Raw genomic sequence first — 19347 nt, 5'->3', positions numbered from 1 at the left:
CTGTCTAGGTACATTGTTTACCTGTACTGTCTAGGTACATTGTTTGTATACCTGCACTGTCTAGGTACATTGTTTGTATACCTGCACTGCCTTGGTACAGTTTTTATACTCAGTCTATTAAATTTTCATGTAGCTAGGAAGGAAATAATTCAGATTAGAGTGCTGTACAGTGCTAAACTTTAAATGTTTCTGAGATATATGTACACAAGACAACAAGAAAATACACTCAAGTTAAAGGGAACAAAATAAGCATTGAGGCTATCCAAGCATTTCTACAGGGAGAGTTAATATAACTTTGCACTAGGCATCTGCATTCTATATTTCTAAAGCTCTGAACTGTCCTGGGTATAGAAGGTGCTGTGCGCTCAAACTTTCCTTATGTTAGTCTATTTCCCACAATGCAGCCAGATGATGTATATGTTTTATTGAGTCAGCTTAACTTTTTCATCTTTTCCCAGAGTACTGTTACCAGGTGGCACCATTTTGTAAACCTCGCGCTTGATCCTTATTGGCCTGAGTCTCCCTATAGAGGGTGCTCCACCAATAACACCAACAGGTATGCTTACCCCAATTTGAAACATTATAAAAAAAAAAGTAGCATAGCCACTTTTTCTTTCTCAATTTTAAACATTATGAAAAACTGCCATAGCCACATTAGCCTCCGCAGTTATGTCATAAATGAAGTTTGTATTCCACTTCATAAAATTTGAAGGAGTGGATATGTGAGACAGTTAACTTAAATATGATACACTACAAAATATACGAAGGGAAACAGAATACCGCTTTGATATCGGCTGAGCCACAAAAGGAATTCCCATTGAACTTCTATAGCTTGTAAATAAAACTTTTTGAGTTGTTCTTTATAATAATATCTTGATTTTTGCTGACGTTTTGTTAGTCTCCCATGAGGTACAAGCACAATACTATACTGTACAGGTAGATGCAAGACAACATGGATGATATAAAATACGTATTAGGAAATACAATACAAGCCAGAATGTTTAACTCTATTATTAACATAGTCTCTGGTACATATATATATTTAATGTAAAATAAATACCTAACCTAACACAAGCATATTTTTTTTACATATAAATGATATTTGTTGCCAAATTGTACCTTACATGAGGTAAACATACAATACATCTGCAGTTATTTGATTTGTTACTGTTGCATCATTACTGAAATACAAATCATCTAATAGGTATGACAATTATGCATAACTCGTCACTGATTAAAGTTTTATCTTGTAGAACATTGAGCTAATATTACAGTGCAGAAGACATGTTGGATAAGATAGTCACAATATAACTCCCAATGATTTAATTTACTGTAGATTCTGTCATATATGTCTTAATAGCTCTTCATATACCAAATACACTCAGATTTTGTAAGTTATGTCTAAATAGCTCCTCTAACATCATATATAATATCACTCACAAGTACAGGGACTTAGAAATCCAATTGAAACTATAAAGGTTTATATAAAAAATTTCAGCGTACTTTTTACAGGCTAATGCACATCAATGTAGAGTCACGGTCATAGGTCCTGTCACCTGCTGCTTCACAAACCCCGAGATTCAGACTCGTGAGTGTGAAGCATCCGCAGACAGAATAATGCCTCGGCGTCGACTGCTTTGGGCTTACAAGTCTGAATCTCTTGAGTTTGTGGAGCAGCAGGAGAGGTGACAGGACTTAGGACCATGACTGTACAATGGGTGGTGGCATCTTTTAACTGTGTATTGTCAGACACTGAACCATTTCAATAGTTCTCTTTCTCTTAAGGGACTATTTCAGGGATTCTTAAGTTGGCCTGATACTAATTTTCACTCCCATGTGTGTACAATACATGTGATATTGTGTCTACAAGAAGCTGTGTGTATGTAGTGTTTACAAGAAGCTGTGTGCATGTATAAGTGTATCTACAAGTAATAGTGTGTGTATGTGTGTCTACAGGTAACATAAGTGTCAACAGGTAACAATAAGTGTCTACAGGTAACAATAAATGTGTCTACAGGTAACAATAAGTGTGTCTACAGGTAACAATAAGTGTGTCTACAGGTAACAATAAGTGTGTCTACAGGTAACAATAAGTGTGTCTACAGGTAACAATAAGTGTGTCTACAGGTAACAATAAGTGTCAATACATAACAATAAGTGTCCACAAGTAACAATAAGTGTCTCTACAGGTAACAGTAACACTCCCAGGACTTTTGTTCACCTGTAGTGTATCAACTTTTCTTTAGCCGCTTGGGTTTTTCGTGCTAGGAGTGTATGAATGTTTTTTGTTGCCATCATCACATTGTGTCTAAATAAAAGGTTTTGGTTTGTTTTATTGAGAAAATTTGTAGAGAATTCATTCAAGATGATTATGGTACCAAACTCATCTCTCTACAACATTTAGAACAGATGCTATGGGTAAAAGTTTCTACACTTTTTTGCTCGCTGTAAATTGGTTTGTTCTCGACCAGATCTATGGGACCCCAAAATTACTAAAACAAAGGAGGGGTTGGGGGACACACCTGAGTGTTAAGTGTTTACAGAAAACAATAAATGTGTCTACAAACTAAAAATTAGCAATGTACATATACTGATAATCTACATGTACAGAAGAGTTGGGATGACCTTGATTTTTGGTCCATAGACAATACCAACTTTTCTTACACACACACGAGAGATCTAAAATAATACTGTCCCAACTATGAATCCCTCAATCACTCCCTCTGTCCCAGTCATCATCCAGTTCTCAGCACACAAACATCACATCTGATAAACCACATTTCATATAATCAACATCGTATACATGTATTAAATATTCCCCTATCAATTTTCATTAAAATTAAAGATCAAGTACATGTACAGGAGTATAAAACAAGGATTACCATATCTAACTTTAGATAACTAAGACTCTAGGATGTATCAGAAGTATAGAATGGTACTGTTTGACTTGGTTTAACCATATTGCTGTTACAGTATCAATGGATGAATAAGACTTTATTGCACTTATATGAATCTCTTGTGTTAACTGTAGCATATTTTCTCAACAGCTCTGAAGTGTACATGCTCTCACAGGTGTATATATATATATATATCAATGAGTATTATCTATGGTCTTCATGAACAGCCAAATGGACCACACTGCCATATACTAATAAACTAAGCAGTGTTATTTAAGTAATTCATACAGCCAGGTGTGTATGTGAAGTGCACCAACACATCACCCACAGCCTTTCTGAGGATTTTGTAATAATGAAAGTTGTCCTGAACATTAAGAGCTAGTGAAAATTAGTTAAGACTGTAACACAGTTTGGCAAACCTCTATAAAATATTTTGCTCTTAACCCATTTGATCAAGATACAGGATCAATGCTCATCTGTCTGTTGTTAGATACTCTCACAAGACTGCCCCAAGATGTTTAATAATCATATATAATAACAAGGAAGACCATAAAGAACATTTCTAGAGTAATCATTATTGTTATGCTGTTCAAAAAATGAAAATCAAGCCACTAAACTACTTGGTCAAGTATTGGTAAAGTGAGAAACTGTAGAAAAAAGATCAACATTGAAAAGGCTTGATGTTGGTGTTAAAATTGGAATGGTAAATCCACTTGAGAATAGCACACAAGTCTAGTTCTTCAACCATCTATTTTCCGAGTTGTAGAATACCAAATGTCAAAGGCTGACAACTGTAGTACTGTTAAGTTGAGGTAGTAGTCTGAAAAGGTGTTAGCCATGAATGTAAAAAGGATCTTTAAGAAACAATACATCCACTCACAATAAAATAAAGACATTCCAGAAAGATATTACCAGAGTTTTGAGAGACAGAAGCACCAGACAACAGTCTCACAGAGACCAAGAGGCAGCTGCCACTGTGACCTATACTCAAACTCATCTTGCTTTACATCTTCTATGATAGAAAATATTGCTTATGGATGGTGGGAGTTTGTTTGTTGTTTAAAGTCAGCAGACAATTATGTTGCAAGGTGTGAAGAATAAAAGATGAAGAGGAGGAGAAAGAGGAAGGTTTTTAGTTTGGCATATCCAAAGTTTATGGATGAGTTGTTGTAGTAGTACTAAAGTGAGTAGAACAACTGCACTTAAACACAAATGAAAGGATTGTTTAAGTCACATTGGAACAGTGAATGGTCATGGGTTGATTCCCAGTAAGAGTGGAGGACTAAATTTCCTCTTTGCACACTTACATTTGTGCTGTCAGTACACTACTGTATCAGCCACACTTGCCTATGGTGAACAACCCTTTAGTAGACTTGTCATTCTACTGAATGATATGAATCAGATCAACACCAGTTCAAGCCAACCTATGTTAAGGTGGGGAAGGGGATGTGTTGTGAGTTGGATGACAAATATCCATAGTTATTATAATGTTCTTATTATACATGTGTGTACCTGTGAGGTGAGAGTGTGTGTGTGTGTGAGGAACATTCAGCACATCACTTATCTGTTTACCAACACTACTACTGTCACACTTAGTACAACTGCCTATCTAAAATAAGCTATATATAAGTTCAGGTTGAGTTCCTGTAAGATGAATATTGGCCAATCTTCACAAGATCTTTACAATACTGTACTGGGAAAGTATAAAAGCTAGGAGAGGATATCCTTGGGGTCTCGTTTTGGCTTGACATTAAACTCTAGCTACATTAAACTAACAACACAGCAAAACCTCTTTAATTCAACAAGCTTCAAGTCAAGGGGAAGTTGAAGTAACCGAAGTGTCGAGTTATTCATAAAATTACCAATATTATAACAGTTTAAATAAAATAGCATTCAAATGTTATTTATAACAACAATATATACAGTAGAGCTGTTTTTTGCATCAAGAGCATAATGAAAATATGAAAACTTTTCATCGTGTTCAGTCATTACTGCTATATAATTCAAAACTTAAAAAAGTGTTACGTCTGGAATTTAAAATAGAGAACATCAAACTAAAGAAGTTTTACTCTCCAAGTATCTACACAAACAAGCCTATGAGGCATATAATTTCATAATTATAAACCTTGTTTCTGTATCATACAAATCTATATGAAGCAACACTGCACCAGAAATTTGAGCACTTAAAAAAATAAAAAGTTCAGTCACAAACACGGAGACAAATGTCAAATTCCAATGTTAAAAAGGTTTGAATAAATTGGCAAATATAATTAGGAACACATTTCACCGGCCATCCAAAATTGGTGACGATTCAAGTGAACACTGACCATAACACAGCTGTTCAATCTGGGGCACTGAAGAGCAACAAGCACTTATACACACATTCATCACAAGCAAACATAAACGATGACCAGGATACTTCCCCAAACTTGTGTGGAATACTACAGTAGTTGCAGTTTTGATTCTAATGATAAAATTACAATTAAAGATTATGGGTAATTTACAATATTGAATATTGTACCATTTTCTGGATTCAGCCATCAGTAACCAATAACTGAACCCATGACCAGATTTCTTCTCCAGTCACAACTGAACAAGACACACAATTATTTTTACACATCCAACAATGGCTCACTAAAGCTCTATTTACAAAAATAGGTATTTGTCATGAGAATTAGAAAGCCAAATCAAAGTGTAAAACAATAGCAGTTTCTGCGCCGATTCTTAAAGCCATATATCCATGGTGAAGACTTTTTAATTGCTCATTCCTTCCTCTGTGGTAACAGGTCACAATAAGCAGTAAAAATTCTCAAAAGGACTAGATTGATCCAATAAATCTCCAGTCCATCTTACTACTTAGAGCACTCGTTTAGACACCAAAGGTCACATGTCAATACTAGATCCATTCCTCTGGTCGAATTTGGATCGGTTGGCTTTGATCATGTAGATGAAGTATGTGAGACACTCTTTCTCAGCTACTGGTACAGTCTTAAAATGTTTCATAAGAATCTGAAAGAAGAAATAGTTGCTTTAGTTGGACTAATACTCCACATGTAGGGTAAGACTGACTATGGGTAAATGTTCATGAAAGAAAAGCAAGAGACAGTTCAGTACCTTACTCCCAAAAAATTATCATTCAAGGATGAATGATCCCATGAAACTGATAATCAAATTGCTTCTGTGATTTACCAACACATTCCCTTAATGAAAATAATAAGTCAACAAAGTTATCAATCTTACTCCTTTATTTATCTAAACTATACTTAACTAACTTCAAAGTAATTTTCATTATTACTGCCTAACAAGAAATTTTTCTAATACATTACCTCCCGCACTATTTCAGTAAACTAGTTACGTATGGATGGGCAAGAGGGGCAAAATCAGATGACAAACTGGATATTCTACATGAGTGACTACTGCTAATTGTCTTTCTGGGCTAACCCATCCATCTGCTGCCTCTCCTGGACAGATGGTCGTCAGCGAAGCATAAAGTACATACTCGTACAAACCATTGGACACCATCTTGCCAACATATATAGTTTCACATTAACATCTGAATATACAGGTTGTCCATAAACCACCAGACCCATTAAAAAAAAAAGGAGAGAGAGAGAGAATATGTTGGCTTTTATTATAACTGACAAACTCAAATGTGTTTTTTTCTTGTTTTAGTAAAAGTTCCACTTGTGTACTGTACTGTTCCATTTATATTTCTGAGGTTATTAACTTTTAAACTGGATCAGATAATATGTAGACACTGTATTCGGTAATTGCACTCCATTACCTCATGAAGCTGAACATCAAGGTATAATAGTTAATGGTTACGTTAGGTTTTGTAAACTTACATCAACCAACTGTGTTTTATTCAGACCTGGGCGGGTTGGTATCTTGTAATGTCTCTTGTATCTTCTCAATGTGTTCACCTGCCGACAAATCATAGGAAATTAGCGGAAGGAACCACTTATTACTCATAATAAAACAGGAACAAGATAACAAACTAACCATCAAACAAACACAGACAAGAACCACCACTGATTTTTACCCTCCTGTTTCATCTTGCATTTAACTATATCTTGAACATTTGATGCTTTCTTATTTTACTTTTCTACAGGGTGATTCACTTGCTGGTCAATTCAAAGTACAGTGGGGTATGCTATAACGAACGGATCCAACTACGAATATTCCTATAACGAACGGTTTTACCTATAAAATTGAGAATGCTATAACGAACGCGGATGAATACCGGACTATTTCGCCTGGCGCATGAATATTGTTGTACCGCGACCCACAACAAGAGCGTCAGGCGCCATCTTTGTCTCATTGTGTAGCCAGTGCACCACTGTTATTGTTGAAATTTCGTCTTTTGATGTGGAAATTCGCGTTATTTGTATAACTATTTTGTTATACAAGTATACAATTGTAACAATGAGTCGTCCAAAGCGAGTGAGAAAGCTAATAACCCTTGAAACTAAGAAAGAAATTATAAAGAAACGTGAGAATGGAAGAAGCATTGCGAAACTTAGTGATGAATATGGGATGGCTAAATCGACTATATGTACGATTTTGAAGAATAAAGAGGAGTTAAAAACTGTGCAAGTGGCTAAGGGAATCTTTAGACTTAGCAAAGCAAGGTGTAATGTGATTGAAGAGATGGAAAATTTACTCTTAGTGTGGATAAAGGAGAAAGAAATGGCAGGTGGTAACATTAGTGAAGCTATAATTTGTGAGAAGGCTAAACAATTGTTTGAGGACCTTAAAGCCAAGACTCCCAGTGGAAGTGATAGTGATGTGCCAGTGTTTAGGGGTACCTGCATGCTGAATAACACTAAGGTAAGATAAAGTACCGTATTTTTTACATTTTCCACAGAATTTTTTCAGTGTTAAGCGGTTGTATTTGGGGGCCTGGAACGGATTAATCCTATAACGAACGAGATTCTGGAACCAATTACGTTCGTTATAGCATACCCCACTGTACTGTATTGCTAATACAGTAAAAGTCAAAAAATCTGGATGCCAGAAATCCGGACCACCCGAGAATCCGCACTTTTCGAAAACTCACTTTTTTTTTTAGCGGGCTTGTGTGTGTATGTGTGCATGCGTGAGCGCCACAGCTGCACAGCGACAACAGGCGACCACGTGGTCGCCACTTTAAAATGAGCAATCAAACTGTGACAACGTATGTAATTTTGAGTCCTACTCTTTCCATTTACACAGTACTGTACAAGCCCATAATAATGGCTCCTAAAGTAGATAAACGTCGTTGTGTGACGAGAAAGAAGAACACGTTGAAATTGAGTGACAAACTTGAAATAATTAAGAAACTAGAACGTGGTGTGAGCAATACTGTTCTAATGGAAACATACGACATTGGAAAATCTACAATTTATGATATAAAAAAGGCACAGAATAAAATTCTAGAATTCACAGCTTTTTCTTTAAAACTGCTCATTTTGATAAATGAAGCATGCTATATATGCTAATGGCTAAACTATCAAAATGTACCTGTTCATCTCTTCTTTATTCCTCCTTAAATTTGAATTTCAAAAGTACTGCCTGAGAATCCGGAAAATCCGAAAATCCAGACCGACCCAATCCCCAAGCAGTCCGGATTTTTGGACTTCTACTGTATATCCATTATTTATGATATACTGTACTGTATTCATGTTTTGTGTATCTTCAGTAAAGTTTTTGATAGCTGTACTATATTCTCAAATGTTTCTTTCTCTCATGTTCATTGTCTCAGAAATAATGGCTATATCAGTGAAAATTCGGGGCTACCAGCGAGTGAATCACCCTGTACCATCTGCATCTATTCTGGAATCATTACTTTCATTATAGTTAAAACAGGGAGAAAGACTTTACCAATGAGATCCAAGCCAGCTGAGGCAGAAGGCAAAAGGTAAGATCTTGTTCCAAAAGGCTTATCATACAAGAATGTTATCATTGAACTTCCAGCTTCTCTCATGGTTACATTCCAGAGAAAACTTACTTACCGCAACACAGGATGGGTAAAACTTGTGCCAGAAACTACTCATGAAACAAATCACCTAAAAATTGTCACTACCCTACAGTGAAAGTGGGTCCCATAGGCATGACTGCCCATTATGGAGATTACGGATACAGCACACTGTATACTAAGCCTTTGGTACACAAGGTGGCAGCATGGCTGGGACTGCACTCGACTGCCTTCACTTCCCCAAGTTGTAAACTTAGGTACCCATTTACAGCTGGGCGAACTGGGAGCACCTGGGAATCGAACCGTCGACCCCCGAAACAGGAGGCGAGTGCTGTATCCGCTTGACCGCCATACTCCACTACCCTACAGTATTTGAGTCTTAAACCTGCCTGTGTGGTAAGGGAATATCTAATTTGAGAATACATGTTGTAAGATTCTTTATAATAAATAACAAGAAAAAGCTGTACAAACATTGTGACTTCTTTGATGGTCCGTTGTGGTCCACAATTATAGAAAAAAGAAGTCTCATCTAAATATCTCAAGACACCTCAATTTATCAAATATCTAGGCTTTTATCCTCATTGTCTACATCATCTCCACTCCATACACAACACACCAGATACCCCCTTGAGTATTTATGTAGACATGACTCATTAGTACACTGGTTGAAGTGTTTTAAAGACATCATCCACATCACAATATATATATATATATATATATATATAAACCTAAACTGGAAAATTTTACTCAGGTACAAAAATTATCAAGAATGCAGTTCTTTAACACGAAAAAGTGGCCGAATACCAAATCTGAATATAAATAGTATAAGAGTCGTTAAGAGGTTGCTTAAAAAACAACGATCCATCAAGACCAGAATAAAATACAAAGCAACAATACTTCATAACACATTCAAACACACCAAATGTAATCTCATGAAAAAAAAGGCCAAATAACATATTCCTCCATTCCAATAAAACAACGAAAGAATGCGTCCAACAAATGTACTGTACCAGCTGTCTAGTTCCATGAGAAAAGCCAAGACTATATACTGTACACATTTAACCCCCTTCACAAGTGAGTAAGTATAAATTGGTCCTTGACCCCCCATGTGTGAGTTCTTCAAATAAAATCAAACAAATACAACAGCTTTAAAGAGGATTAAATATCACATGGTCAACAGCACGAAACCATTGAACATGAAAACACACATCGGGTTCTGTATATCATTCATAAGTTCAACAGGATGTGGTGAGTGAGTCATATCTACAGGCTGAAGGGAGAACTGTTGAGAGGCTAGATGCTGTATACTACTCCAACACCCATGAAAATATAACCCCCTTGTGCATAACCTCACTCCAGGATAAAAGAGGAGAAACATGTGACCTTGACAACATGAATGGCACTTAAGTGTTAAGTCAGGAGAGGTTTAAAAAGATATTAGGATATGCTATTACACAACTTTTATCCTTTTAGCTTTGACGATTACATGAAACCTCACTGCTATGTTTAGTGACAAAAAGAAGAAAACGAAGATGAAGGAAAAAGAATAAGACGATGAAGAATGAGAAGAAGGAAAATGAAGAATAAGATGTACAATGAGAAGAAGGAAAAAGAATAATAATTGTACTGTACTGTAATAATAAATAGAAGAAAGGCAGAATGTTAAGGTAATAGTAAAGTGTGTAGAAGGCATGAAAACAATCCACAAAGGTGAGACACAAGATGAACCACCACCACCACTCACTTGCAAGTTGTATAGCTCCACCTCAGGATGGTCCCCGTCAAATTCACCAGAATCTTCTTCCGACTCTCGTCTTTTACGCTTGACTCGGACGCTCTGGATGACGCTTTTATGGTGTTCACAGATATAGTTGTGGCTCGACTGCAAAAATTTTCACGTTTTTATATGGATTCAACCAATGACATGAGTGGCAGGTGAATGTTTAACCCTCAACCGCTGGCCGAGGATTCCCTACCCCTCCCCCACGTGCACAAAAAAAAACGGAACGCAAGGAAAAAACACGTCCATTGATGATGGCCACCATCCCTAAAGCTTACTTTCACTGATGATGGGTGCCATTTAAGGGTTAACAAATGAGTGTAATCTTCAAATATTAATGAAACTTCGTAACCTTGTCGTGAAAATACATAAAAACAAGACGTGTACTGTACATTCTTTATATCATATCTAACATCCCTACCCCAAAGGTCCACAGTCTCGACAGGAGGCAGCCCCTCGGAGACAACTTACCTTAGCTTAGGACTCTCACGCACCACTGAATGTCTCCGTGTCTACCACAAAGAGTGCCTCATACCCTGCTCAGCCAGAGGTTCCAATTCATGTCCTGTGGTTGGGCATTCAAGGAGATTACCAAATGAACTATATAATCCTCCATAAAACTGATGAGTCTGGTGTTAAGCATTCAAGGAGATGACCAACTGTGGCACCAGACAACACTACTTCATTTTTTCTTTTCTTAATTCATCAGCTTACTGTACTAGCTGTTTGAGCAGTTGGAGGAAACTGGAGTGCCCGGAGGAAACCTGCCATGTTTGGTTGGGTCACACTTTTGGAGAGATTTCAGACAATCTTCAGAACAAGATTCACCAGTAGAACAAACCTAATTGTCACACAATATCAGCATCAACTAACCGTTGAATCCATGTGGAGTCTCAGTTTTCTCTGTGCTACTGTTTTTTGTATCCGCTTGTTGTATGCAGCATTCCCCGCTGACTGTGTGCATCGCTCCCCGGCGTCCACCAAGCAACACACTTGGTCATGTTGTGATCCAGAGTCTTCCTCCGTGCTCAACCCATTCATTTTGACCGTAATCTAAACCAGACAATGATGTTCATAAGATATATTCGAGGCCATGAACCTTACAAATGTAAATTGTATAACTTCAACAATGTTTAAACAAAGTATCACTGTGGTTATAGATACTTCCTATAGTTACAGAATGTCTCCTGGTAGTGAATGAACACCCCACAAAGAGCAGCCTCATTGGGTAATGCTAAATACTGTATACTCCCAGATGGAGTACTGTACTGTATACATAAAACTCTTTGACGTCAAGAGACTCCTATGACTTCAAGTTCACTAATTTACTACATGATTAACATGTTTTCTAATTTATGTTAAGTTCATTCATAAAAAAGCATGCAAATTTATACACAGTGATATGACAAGTTAATTTATTCTAATTCATCATTTTTGTGTTTGTGTTTGGGAGGGAAGGGGTTAGCTAGGAATTTCTAGGCCCCTAACTTGTTAACTTAAAATATTAAGTACAATATGACATGAAGTGATACTTTGAAGGATGAATTGACCTTTTCTAGTGATATATACTGTACATTATATGAACCTTTGACTCAGTAATAAACCCTTAACTGGCTGTCATGATTTGCAGGAGCCCCCTCACCTTCAGGCCACTCTACTAACACCAACAAGAGTGAAATACAAGTGTAATTTTCTTGGTGTAAAGCCCAGCAAAATTTTTTGTGTTCTTTTCTATGTATTAACACTAATTAATAAATTTACCACAAGTACTTTTTTTTTGCTCTAGCAAGTCCTTTCCCACAGTCATGCAGGGTGGCCTTTAACAGTAGCAACACAGAGTCGCATTCATTCAACCTTTCTTGCTGTCTTACCAGATGTGTTCTGCCATTGTCTCCTCATTTACTATATAGCTACCAAGGTGTCCATCTGACAAAGATACGTAGAGGTAATAACCTGACCCCTTAGCTTTTGACACAGTATGCAAAGTCGAGTGAACACAACAAGACTGTTGGTGAAATTGGGTTGTGTGATGGGGAGTGATGTGAAGCTAAGGCAGAACAACAAACACATATATAGCTAACACTGGGTTATGTGTTGGATTACACATACAACCAACATCAACAGTGACAACCAACACTATGGTGGAGCAGGGCAGGTGAGATCAACACAAGACACTGAATTATAGTCCACAAATGGTTCAGTTAATGGAGCTGCCAGCATTGCATTGCTAAGTGAACTTCCTGCAGTCACTTGGCCACTTGAGAAGTCTCCATCCTTAAACACATCTCAAAACAAGGAGCTCCATCTCAGCCATCCCAAGTATTAGGTAACATGTCCCACTTACTGTGCTACATACATTAAGGTGAACTGGTTTTCTAACTTACCGGTCCCTTAAAGTGGAGATCTTGATTAACCGCACTCATATTAGGCGGGGATAATGGTATGTCTGGCAGTGCTTATGTGTCCAGCCTGATCATATATCACTTTCTCAGCCTGAGATAAGAGTCCTTTTGTCCACGCAGTTATCGAACACAATAATAATAATATTAATAATGACATCAGAGAGTTATATCCACATATGGAACACAAATATAAAAGTATATAAATGAAATAACAAAGGATAATAACAGTGAGAGACAGTGGTAAACCTTGGGATCACCCTCCTAGAGCTTAGCCACAGCACCTGAAGTGGAATTTTCTAAAATATTTTAACTTGCTGCATTTGACCACAATTCAAGTGCTTTTAAGTATTAAAAAACTGCCATGTTGTTTTACAGCAGGTAGTGATAGTGAATATGTTTAGAACAGAAGCTTAACCCTTAACTGGTAGCTAATGATTCTTTTCTCCCCCATTTGCACAAAACAGCACAAGGAACAAGAAACATCCACTGATTATGGCTGCCATCCCTACAGCTATTTTCCACCAGTAAAGGTCACCGTTTAAGGGTTAAAATCCCACACGGTAAAATTAAAACTCATGTGCAAGAATAGAATGGATGGAAGGAGCTACAGCCAGGAAGACAATATGAAACAGCAGGATAAACCAAGTAGTACAGTACTACTGTACTATACATTACTGTACAGATGTACTACAGTTAGAGTAAGGCTTCACTACTACAGGGAGCTTAAGGCAGCCCATATTAATACCTGTACTGTATAGCAGTTGAAAGGCAGCGAGTGATTGCAAATGTCAAGCAATTTTAAGATCTGTGATATCTATGCTTGAATACTATAGCTAATTTTTATTTATGATTTATGATATATGATGTCTGTAAAGACTGAAGGTTGTAGCTAGTTCTGTAGTTCAATAAAAAATCAGCAATAGCAAATACAGTAGATACAAGCTTTCAAATTACTGTTGAAACAAGTACAGAATACAGATCAGTAGTACTAAGTGTGATTCTTGACTACAGCAAAACCATCATTGCAAAAGAACATATCCAAAGAAGAAACCATCAGTGGGTGAAATAAGGAGAGGTTCCTACTCTTTACAAGACCTCTTCATTCTTACAACTGCAGCTATAGATGTTCCATTAGCTACCTATAGTACTGCACTGCACTGTACTGTACTGCACTGTGCTCCCCTTCTCCCATGGAGCCTCAGATTTGGTGTTCATGGTGCTTCACATAAGCTAACATCTCCCATCAGCAATACTGTACTGTCTTCTCAAACATTAACTTAACATGTTGACACACTCTCAACTCACACACACACTCGCCTCTGGATATCCATAAGATAACTGTCTTTAGTAGGAAATTACATGAAAATTTCCTTCAAGTATGCCCATTGCTGGAACCCTTAGAAGAAAGGCATGAACTGATGTTAACAACTAAATATACGATGTTTAAATACCATATAATTAACAATGACAAACCACAAAACATAGCTAAAAAATAAATAAAAATAAACAGACCTTTCAATACACAACTGTATGGTAAGGTCTAAGGAAATTAAATACCGATACTAATGACTAAGAATTTCAAATTGCTGTAAAAGGTTGTGAAACTCCTGAAATACCTGAAGAGTAACGTAATTAATAAAAACACATAAATATCCTTGAGAGGAACACCTACATCGTTAAAGAGAGCAAGAACTATCTCTTGATGGCGATACTAGCTGGAAAAAAAAGATGGAAGACATTACAAGGTGGAGAGAGGGTGAGTAGATGCAGTACTTACCTCCTGTCCTAAATATCACTAGTTTGTGTCTGTCCCTCCACCCAGCTGTGAATGGCTACCAGTACATAACTTTACAGTATGAGAAGTGAAGGTGACAGTGCAGTGCTGGTCACACTGCATCCTTGTGTACTGAAGGCTCAGTGTTCAGTACGTACAGTACAGGTATATACAGTACGTACTGTATATAATTATGCACTGCCTTTTAATGGATCATCTGGCTTTAGGAGTCCCACTTTCACTTATTCACGGGAAATAAGTGGAAGTTAGATTAGATTAAGATACAAATGGTTTCTCATGAAGATTAGGAAACCTACTTATTTCATCTGATGATCATAACCAAAAGCTAAATGGAGGGGTTAGGTTAGAGTTAGCTAAGTTAGGATTACGGTAGTATTTAATCATAAGGTGAAATAAGCAGGAGATCCGACCAATGGGTATCGAGTTCCGATAGACTGATGGCATACCTACAGTATGTACAGGCACAGGTAATTGCAACCACAATTACACAGGTGGTGCCTCTTGTAGGGCACAACCATGTAGCTAAGTGAGAAAGAAAAAAGTGCAAAAATAAGAATCTAAAGTTGAAGTTTTCCACATAAAGTGATCCAAACAGGGAGGCCACCACACCTAGTAAATATAATACAAGACCGTGTTTGACATGAACCACTAAGCACCTTATGGTCAGAAGTTATGTTTGTGCTGCCTGCTGTCACGCATGACTTACCTTGAACCTTTTATGTCTTAATAGTGTTGATACAATTGGAACACTTTGAATGGAGAACTTCAATTTAGCTTTGAAATCTAGTTTACCTGGTCTAACCATCCTCAAGCAGTTTTGTTTGGTTCTTGTATACACTGTAGTATATTGTACCCGTACAGTACAGTACAGGTACTGTAGTTCTGCTTCATAAGTGGTCCATGCATTAAAATAAACAGATCAATGAAGGTAAATTGAAATATTATTAATTTTTTTAAGTACAGTACATATAACGTACACTGATTTTTCTTTTTATTCGCAGCCAAATATGAATCTTATTCTTATGCCTTACAGGTAACACATCAGTAGAAAGTACTGAAGTATATCATGTAAAATAAACAAGAAAGGATGAGACAGTGCTGAACCAGGTACAGGTGCCATACAGTATTTACAGGTGTTTCATAATAAATCATGCATCTTGGGTAAAAGACTATGGCAGGGACTCTCCCTGACTTAACCTCTCTGTCGACAAGATATACTGTACAGTATATCTTATCTTGCTGAACTTATTTACTGTATAAAAGGTTTAGGGTAATAGTTATGGACACTTGAACAAACTTATGGATGGTTCACTATACTGTACTGTAATTTTGTACTGTACAAAGTACTGTATGAAAATAAAGATTATTGAAGTTTTCTCCTCTCCCCAGCATATTTCACCTAAAGAATAACCACCCAATGGCACCCTAACCTACTCCCCCTATAGTGTTAGGTTGGTTAATCTAAAAATGAATAATCTTCAATTGATCCATTAATCTTTATTTCTCATACAGTACCGGCACAGTGCACTACACAGTGTTTACAAGTGAGACTTCATCATCAACCTTTCAATATGCAGATGCCGTTTTTAATATTTTATTTGTTTAATGTCACATGATTGTATTCAGCTCAGAATGAACCCCATACACAAGGAGTTAAAACATTTAAGAAAGATGAAAAGAAAGGGATTAAATGAATTACAGCATAAATATAAGCAAAGGTCATTCACCTCCAGTCATCTTTCATAAATGATTTAATGCTAGCCTCACAGGCCACCATTTGCAAACAACACTTTACCATTGTGTTCCTCGTATGTACCCTTATTCTACTGTATGTATTGTTAAGTTCACAAATACTGTATATATATATTTTTTTTTGGGGGGGGATCACTTCAAAATTAGCCCCCAGCTTATGTCACCCAAAGATTAACCACCTTCATGATAACCTAATATAAACACCCAGGTGGTGATCATTTTTTTTATTACCAACAAAAATAGCTCAAAATTTTAAAATGTTTGTTATTCAATATCCAGCCTAGCTATATCATTAATACAATATGGCAGTAACAAGTGGTACGATACTTTACACAAAGCCTGTCAAACACAAAAGACTACACAACCTAATACAGTATTGGCACCAAATTGATGCAGAAATTTGACTGGTATTTCCTCACCCTGCCAAAGAATTGGAATCTATACCTAGGATGTCAACCGTCTTTATTTTGTAAGGTTATTATTCGTTTTGTACAGGTAGAATATTTACCCAACTTCTTTTCATAATAAGACAGTGTATACCTGCATTGTCCATATACATGTTGAACTGTATACTTGCATTGAATACACCTAATGGGCTGTATACCTGCATTACCTATATACATGTTGAACTGTATACCTGCTTTATCTATATACAGTACATGTTGAACTGTATACCAGTATACCTGCATTGTATATACATGTTGAACTGTATACCTGCATTGTATATACATGTTGAACTGTATACCTGCATTGTATATACATGTTGAACTGTATACCTGCATTGAATATACATGTTCAACTGTATACCTGTATTGTATATACATGTTCAACTGTATACCTGCATTGTATATACATGTTGAACTGTATACCTGCATTGTATATACATGTTGAACTGTATACCTGTATTGTATATACATGTTGAACTGTATACCTGCATTGTATATACATGTTGAACTGTATACCTGCATTGTATATACATGTTGAACTGTATACCTGTATTGTATATACATGTTCAACTGTATACCTGCATTGTATATACATGTTGAACTGTATACCTGCATTGTATATACATGTTGAACTGTATACCTGCATTGTATATACATGTTGAACTGTATACCTGCATTGTATATACATGTTCAACTGTATACCTGCATTGTATATACATGTTGAACTGTATACCTGCATTGTATATACATGTTCAACTGTATACCTGCATTGTATATACATGTTGAACTGTATACCTGCATTGTATATACATGTTGAACTGTATACCTGCATTGTATATACATGTTGAACTGTATACCTGCATTGTATATACATGTTCAACTGTATACCTGCATTGTATATACATGTTCAACTGTATACCTGCATTGTATATACATGTTGAACTGTATACCTGTATTGTATATACATGTTGAACTGTATACCTGCATTGTATATACATGTTGAACTGTATACCTGCATTGTATATACATGTTCAACTGTATACCTGCATTGTATATACAAGTTGAACTATACCTGCATTGTATATACATGTTGAACTGTATACCTGCATTGTCTATACAGTATACATGCTGACCTGTATACCTACATTATATACATACAGGTACATGATGAGCTGTATAGGCTTCCTGCATTATCTATATAGATGGTGAACCAACTGTAAACCTGTATGGTGATTTTACTGAATAAAGGTCTATTTATCTCTCCAGTCCACAACTACCACCCTACAACCTCACCAATGAAACATAACTTACAATATACACTACAGGATTTTGGTTCACTCAGGGGTGTCACATCATAACTCTTTAAAGTAAGATAATCAACCCCTAATAGAGAGGTGTTATAAATAATGCTCTGAGTTAAGACGTTGGGTGTGTCAGGCTCGACCAAACAAAACTATAAGACATAACCAAGTATTTCCTCTCACCTTGAAACAAATGGTTGAGGACGATGATGTGTGTACTCTGGGTGTAATAACCACACTTTTAAACACGGTACATACAGTGTTATACCTCTATTTAACACTTATTGTATTAAATGATCCTATGTAGCGATTTTCAAAAATTTTGTTGGTCTCAATATATAATACTTTTCACCTTATTTAGTATATATTTCAAACGATTACAGTGCAGTTTATAGCTGTTTATTTCTAATGCCATAACCTGTACAGCAGTTTGAAAAATGAATTATTATAAAAATGATCAGAGACATTCAAAGTGTTTGTCTTAATTTAATGTTATTTTTCACCTCATTTAATATATAGTTCAAACAATCATCGTTCACCATCTAGTTCTTCTTCATGATTCATAAAACCGGTCCAATATTCACCGACAGGACACAGCAGGACACAGGACACAGCAGGACACTCAGCACCAGGGAACAAGTCTGACACAACCTGCCTCCTCCGCTTTCCCTTTCACATCTGTTTACACCAAGTTCCAATAACAATAAATCAGGTGGCTTTGTAATATATATCAACAGAAATTAAATATATACTCAATATAAATACTAAATAATAATTTCATTGAGATATTTATTTTTTATATATTTCATATTTACTAATAACTTGAAGATATTACCATTAATTTAATTTTCTTAAGTCTTTGGTGTCACAGTATATCCTAGACGGTATAGAGGAAGCGTGTTGATTGGTTGGCACACCCGAGAGAGTAAGCAGCTTATTAATTTATTGTATGCATTAATCGTGTTAATTTTGACAATTCTTTCATATGTGATAATAATAAATTAGTTTATTTATAATT

The 19347-nt window shown here is 36.3% G+C and overlaps 1 protein-coding gene across 3 annotated transcripts; it reads right to left on the bottom strand.

Moving 5' to 3' along the window:
* Nucleotides 1-996: 996 nt before the first annotated feature.
* Nucleotides 997-19000, bottom strand: LOC121859475 (histone deacetylase complex subunit SAP30 homolog). 3 transcript variants are annotated; one of them, XM_042356307.1, is made up of 6 exons: nucleotides 18513-19000; nucleotides 13018-13140; nucleotides 11507-11686; nucleotides 10598-10735; nucleotides 6743-6820; nucleotides 997-5906 (listed from the first exon to the last, which is right to left on the bottom strand). In XM_042356307.1, exons 2-6 carry the CDS (start codon nucleotides 13054-13056, stop codon nucleotides 5781-5783), a joined length of 561 nt encoding a protein of 186 aa, XP_042212241.1. In that variant the 5' UTR covers nucleotides 13057-13140; nucleotides 18513-19000; the 3' UTR covers nucleotides 997-5780. The 3 variants fall into 3 exon arrangements, with proteins under 3 accessions (XP_042212241.1, XP_042212240.1, XP_042212242.1); XM_042356306.1 differs by lacking the exons at nucleotides 997-5906; nucleotides 6743-6820 and adding an exon at nucleotides 8488-9242; XM_042356308.1 differs by lacking the exons at nucleotides 997-5906; nucleotides 6743-6820; nucleotides 13018-13140 and adding an exon at nucleotides 8488-9242.
* Nucleotides 19001-19347: the final 347 nt, after the last annotated feature.

The sequence above is a fragment of the Homarus americanus genome, unplaced genomic scaffold, assembly GCF_018991925.1.
Source record: "Homarus americanus isolate GMGI-L3 unplaced genomic scaffold, GMGI_Hamer_2.0 scaffold7626, whole genome shotgun sequence".
Classification (NCBI taxonomy): domain Eukaryota; kingdom Metazoa; phylum Arthropoda; class Malacostraca; order Decapoda; family Nephropidae; genus Homarus; species Homarus americanus.
The sequence above is the reverse complement of the archived record's forward strand: the minus strand, read 5'-3'. Positions and strand labels throughout refer to the sequence as shown.

What these genes read in the sequence shown, in the direction of transcription:
- LOC121859475 (XM_042356306.1), bottom strand. Translation starts at nt 13,056, where the DNA reads ATGAGTGCGGTTAATCAAGATCTCCACTTTAAGGGACCG. An exon ending in GACTCCACATGGATTCAACG is followed by an intron (nt 10,736 to 11,506) that starts GTTAGTTGATGC and finishes AAATTTTTGCAG; the next exon opens with TCGAGCCACAACTATATCTG. An exon ending in TGGAGCTATACAACTTGCAA is followed by an intron (nt 9,243 to 10,597) that starts GTGAGTGGTGGT and finishes CTTACCACACAG; the next exon opens with GCAGGTTTAAGACTCAAATA.